Source organism: Pundamilia nyererei, unplaced genomic scaffold (assembly GCF_000239375.1).
Source record: "Pundamilia nyererei isolate P.nyererei 1_Seehausen unplaced genomic scaffold, PunNye1.0 scaffold00003, whole genome shotgun sequence".
NCBI classification, from domain to species: Eukaryota; Metazoa; Chordata; class Actinopteri; order Cichliformes; family Cichlidae; genus Pundamilia; species Pundamilia nyererei.
In genome coordinates, this window is record NW_005187404.1 from 8,482,902 (window position 1) to 8,488,161 (window position 5,260).

A 5,260-nucleotide genomic window follows, 5' to 3' on the forward strand; every position below is an offset into this window, starting at 1 on the left:
CACACACACACACACACACACACACACACACACACACACACACACACACACGTCTATTTGCACTGTAGCTGCATCATTTCCCCTCAGTAATAGTAGCAATTAGACAGGCTATATAATTACACTGTCCTCGTTATATAGTTAATTTCAGTAATTACAAATTGCACCAATAGTTTCCTCCCTCTTTTTTATTATCTACCCCCTCTCCTTCTCTTTCTCCCTCCTAATAGACACACACTCACAGACACACGCAAACACACAGTTGCGTGTCCCTAACTTAAGAGGACATCAATTTGACTTACAATAATTACCTGGAGTCTTGATCTAAGCTTAACCACTACTGCTACTACTCATCTAATCACAACCTGAAACCTGAACCTGACCTCCCCCTTAAATGGGTCTTCACTTTAAAATGACTATTATAGGGACTTTGCTTTTTTTCCACATAAGGAAAACATGTTTTTGGAGTTTTGTCTATAATATGAGTAATATTTATGTGCATACACACACAAAAAACATAGATTTTATTCATACTCACTCTTGTCTATGTAAAATACTTCTATGATTATTTGCATGTGTGTTACAGGGGAAAAAAGAAAACGCATGAGCTTGTTTGCACGCATAGACAGTGGCAGTAATTACTATTGTTAATAGGAGGCTGGATCAATACCCCAGTCCGAACTGAATTTTTGTGGCGTGGGGTGTCACTGTGGGTAGGAGTACGTAGGCAGAACAGACAGCTGAGGTCTGCTTCTGATTGAAACAGAGAAGTGAGTCGAAATATGAATTTTAGTGGTTTGCGTCCTTTGGCAACAAAGCAGCATATTTATCTCTGCTATATAATTTTCATATTGGCTGAAATGTAGGAATCACTGGCTGAAAGTGTTCCACATATGCGTGTTTAATTTAATCCTGCATATTTGCACATTGCTTTTGTCAAGGTTGAATTTTGTGAACAGATAACAACAACCTACTCGTGACATACCCAGAAAAAGTGTCAACACTTAACCAGTCATAGAGATATTTTCTGTTACCAGGATGTTTTTTTAAAATACAATTTTAATTCAAGGACAAGACCCTCAAAAAGGCCTTAAAAATGTGTTATCTAGATTATCATATTTTAGGCAATTATTCACTAGTATGTCACTACTAGGGCATTTTGTTACTCAGCTGGAAAGCATAATACTTTTCCAATCCCATCCCAGGCTCTGAGAAAACGTTAACTTTGGTAAGAAGAGAAAAAGGAAAAGTACTGAGTCTACAGCTCTAAAACTCATTCAGTCAATCTTAATGCAAACACACTACTTCTACATTTGATGTTAAAGTCAAATAAACATAAAAAGTTGTTTTTAAGTTACATTTTTAAAAATGGTGCACCAGAATGTGCTTCATTTTCAATGTGAAACCCACATTTAGAAGGTTTAGATCATTGTACAAATTTCTTTTAGTTGAAAACATAAAACCTAAATTTTCTTCGTCATCTTCTTTGTAATATCTCAGTCACAAAAACTTTTCTTTTCAGGTGATTCCCTGTTTCTTGCTCACCTTTGCTGCAGTTGCTGTCTCCCTCCAGCAGAGGGCTCCAGGGTGGGTCCCCCTGACTGGCAAAGGTCCGCATGTGCAGGTAGCTGATGGTCAACCGGATGACCGAAGCTTTGTCCAGTTGGCTTGTGATGGCCCCGGGAAGTGGCAGCATCTTGGCCAGCTCAAAGAACTCGAAGTTCTCCTTCCCCCGCCGAGAACGAGCCGCATTGCGAGATTTCTCTTTACGCAGGTTCTGGAGACTGAGATGTGGACAGGGAAGTTGGTATGAGGGTGAACGGGACAAGGGCGAAAGTGGTGCAGAGGGTGAAAGACAGAAGTAAAATGAAGGAACAGATAAACACAGGGAGAAAGGATCAGAGGGGCTCACAAATCTGAATCAGCGCGACGCAAGACAAGAAAAACTGATGGGCTATCGCTTAATGGCCATTTGCCGACCACCTGTTGATTGATTCGTGCTCTGTAAAAATGACCTCAGCATCAGTCTGAAAAACTCATTTCATAAATACACATAATGGGAATGGCTCCTGCAATTCAAGTGAAACAATCTCCATTCTGACCCATCTCTCACAGATTGGCCTGGTAATTACAGACAAACTCGCTTCTTTTATCGGGCAGAGCAGAGTCCTAATAATGCCATTTGCTCCAAAATCCATATGTGAACACATACACACAATTTCTCACTGCCTATTTTTTCTTACTCTCCCTCGCTCTCACCCGCTCCTCTCACCCTCTCCTCCCCCGCCCCAGCTCCCCCTCTCATCTGGTCCCGGGCTAGTGAGCTGAAGCCATGATTGAGGGATCAATAGGCGAGGGAGGGGCAGAGTGACAGAGGGGGGCCGGGGCTCAGGTAGCCTGTCTCTGTGATTGGGTATTGACTCTCCTCAATGGGGCCTGAGTGGTGGAATTATGTTGTCACAGCCACTTCACAATTTGTGTCGGTGCTGCGCTGGGATAAAGTGTGTGTGTATGTGTGTGTTAGAGACACACAGAGAGAGAGAGGAGAACCAGCCATTCTCCCTCGTGTCTGTGTTGTTGATTTTCATCCGTAGACAGACCACCGGGTGGTGTGTGAGTGAGTGAGTGTGCGCGCATACACGTGCGACAGAAGAAAAGAACAAAGGAAAGACGTGCGCATATTGTGCTTACATATGTTTGTATCTTAATCAGCTGACACAGCTGTTGCATTTCTCCCTGTTAGGTTCTAATAAGTGAAATCAGTGTGTGTGTGTGTGTGTGTGTGTGTGTGTGTGTGTGTGTGTGTGTGTGTGTGTGTGTGTGGACTCATGCTGCCAGCCTGTGTAACATCTCATTATTATACTGCCTCGACCCCGGCCACTGAGAGCAATCAATACACACACATTGATTCTGCTTAGTTTTTATATCCGCCTGTAAATTACTTCCCATTAATAATTCCAGCCAAATTTACTTAATCTCCCACTAAGGGTGGGGGACTCGCAACTCTGACAGGATTGGCAGGTGAACAACAATACAGGTGATATGTAGCACTAAGGAGAAAAGCGTATGTTTCTGGATAATGTTTCGTTGATAAAAAAAAAAAGAAAAGAAAAGCTTCTTCAGACTGTCAGTGAGTGCAAGGGTGTTAATGCATGTATTCCATCTTGCAGAGATTAATTCATGGGCATGCACGTAGGCTTATACAGTTTCAGCCTGTGTGTGTGCATGTGTTTGTGTGTGTGTGAGAGATGTCTCACCAGGGCAGGGTGGGAGGCTTGGCCAGTAGTCCTTGCAGGAAATCCCACTCCACACTCACACATTTCCCCTCACTAACAAATGGCATGGTTGCCATCCTTCCTCCAATCACGTGCCCACGCCGCTGTTAACGAAGGCTTCGATTGGCTGAGGACGTGATGGACTCAGACCTGCAGATTCACAAAAAGAAAGGAAAGAAGTGACAAAGAGACAAATGGGGGTGAGAAAAAAGAGCCAAGAACGATACTATCAAGAACTGCCAATGAAAGCCGCAATATAAATCAGGAACTACAGGCAGGAAGACGCATGGCGTTTTTGGGTTGTTTCCATCAAAATTGATGGTTTAATCCCCCCTTTTTTTAAAGAAACACTAGAAAAACTCTTAAACCTGCTTTTAATTTTAAGAAAACAATGACACTTTATCTCTTTTTACAGTTTCCATTCAACACTTTTAATTTGACTTTTGACTATAATTTGCATCCAAAAGCTTGGGTGAAAATTGATCCCATCTTGTGATATCTTAATGAAGGCAAGAGTGATTAATTTAAAAGAAAGGAAGAAAGAGATTGAGGCAGAGTAATTAGGTACCGTGTGTACTTCCCTACATAAAGGTCAGTGGCTGCTCCCAAGATAACAGACATAAGACAAAACACTAACCCTCCTTTGAAGTCACACTTACTCTGAAAATCACAGATCTCAAAATGTCTCCCTTCATCCCAGAGAGAATATTCAAACCTGTGTGTGACTCGCGTTTAAACCGAATATGTCTGAAGACAAAACACCCCGCCCGTCCCAGATCTTTTGCTGCGTTGTGCCAGCTTCTAACACCCTCCTGCAGTAAAAAATCACTTGCCAATATTCTTTCCTGTCCTCAAACAGAGCGCCGCTCCTCACCAGTTTCCCTCCCCTCTGTGCTGTGTTGACATTTAAAGGGCTGGTGTGGCCCCGAGCACCCCAGTGTCATGCCCTTGGGCCTGAGATGCCCTCTCTCTCTTTCGTTCTGCCTCTCACTCTCTCACTTCCTCTTTCTCTGGCCTGGCTGGGTCAGCACAATCATGTCAGTAGAGCTGTGCCAGGGCAAAAGAAAATGGATTATGTCTCGAGTTTGAGCATGGCTATGCTGACCTTGGCTAAGAGGGGTCAGCAGAAGCTCGGCAGGTTTGGCAGATATCATTTTGCAAATCTGGGCGAAAAGAGCCAACATTTAATGCATTTGGACAGAGTTCAAAGGCAGAGGAGTCAATAATCAGTTCAACAAAGGCGGAATAGTTGTTGAAAGGGAAGAGTGGGTCATCAACTTTAATAGTTTTACTCTGTATTTAGGCCGCAACAGTGAAGCAGAAATGTAAAACTTCTATTTCGAACATGCTCTGAGGTCAGTAATCCAAAGGAACTGAAGAGGTAGTTCTAGCAGGGAATATTTTGTTCACAATTATGCAATGCATGTACAAAAAGCATGCAGTAACAGTAAAGGAAAAGTAAGGAGATCGCCAGAATCAGCACGCTTTATCCTCCACTATGAATGCTTTACATCAAAATCCATGTAACTGCAGCTGAAATATTTCAAGCTGGATCAAACTGGGGACTGACCACCTGACTGTGGCTATAATTTATGAACTTTTATACCTGCAGATTGTTACTGCAGTCCAAGACGAAGCAGAGAAGGGCAATCTTATCTGTATTTATTAAAGACATGGAAGAATAAACTGGTGCTGTTCATACATTAGTGCACTCCTAATGTTAAATGCTCTAGCTCTTCAGAGTTCTTTTATGTGAAATCCAGACAATTTGCCTACAAATTGATTGCCTGTTAAGTAAATTTAAATCAGCAGGAAAGCAATAAAGCTGCAAATTTAATGAGTTTGGTTAATTTTCCAGATTCAACATCTTCCCTGGGTATTCGAATTGGCAGAATATTCCTAGCCTTAAGTTTTAAGGCTCGGGCTTTACTCCAACATAGGTAACCTACAGTATGTGTGTGTGTGTGTGTATATATATATATATATAT

General features: G+C 42.2%; 1 protein-coding gene across 2 annotated transcripts in view; it reads right to left on the minus strand.

Annotated features, from left to right (window-relative positions):
* Window positions 1-5,260, minus strand: part of npas1 (neuronal PAS domain protein 1) — a 41,459-nt gene that overhangs the window by 27,824 nt on the left and 8,375 nt on the right. For both annotated transcript variants that reach the window (XM_005720881.2, XM_005720880.2), the window contains exons 2-3: window positions 3,255-3,422; window positions 1,543-1,781 (exon numbers count right to left, since the gene is read on the minus strand). In XM_005720881.2, coding sequence (XP_005720938.1) covers window positions 1,543-1,781; window positions 3,255-3,349 — 334 coding nt within the window. In that variant the 5' untranslated portion in view covers window positions 3,350-3,422. The remainder of the gene's footprint in view (window positions 1-1,542; window positions 1,782-3,254; window positions 3,423-5,260) is intronic.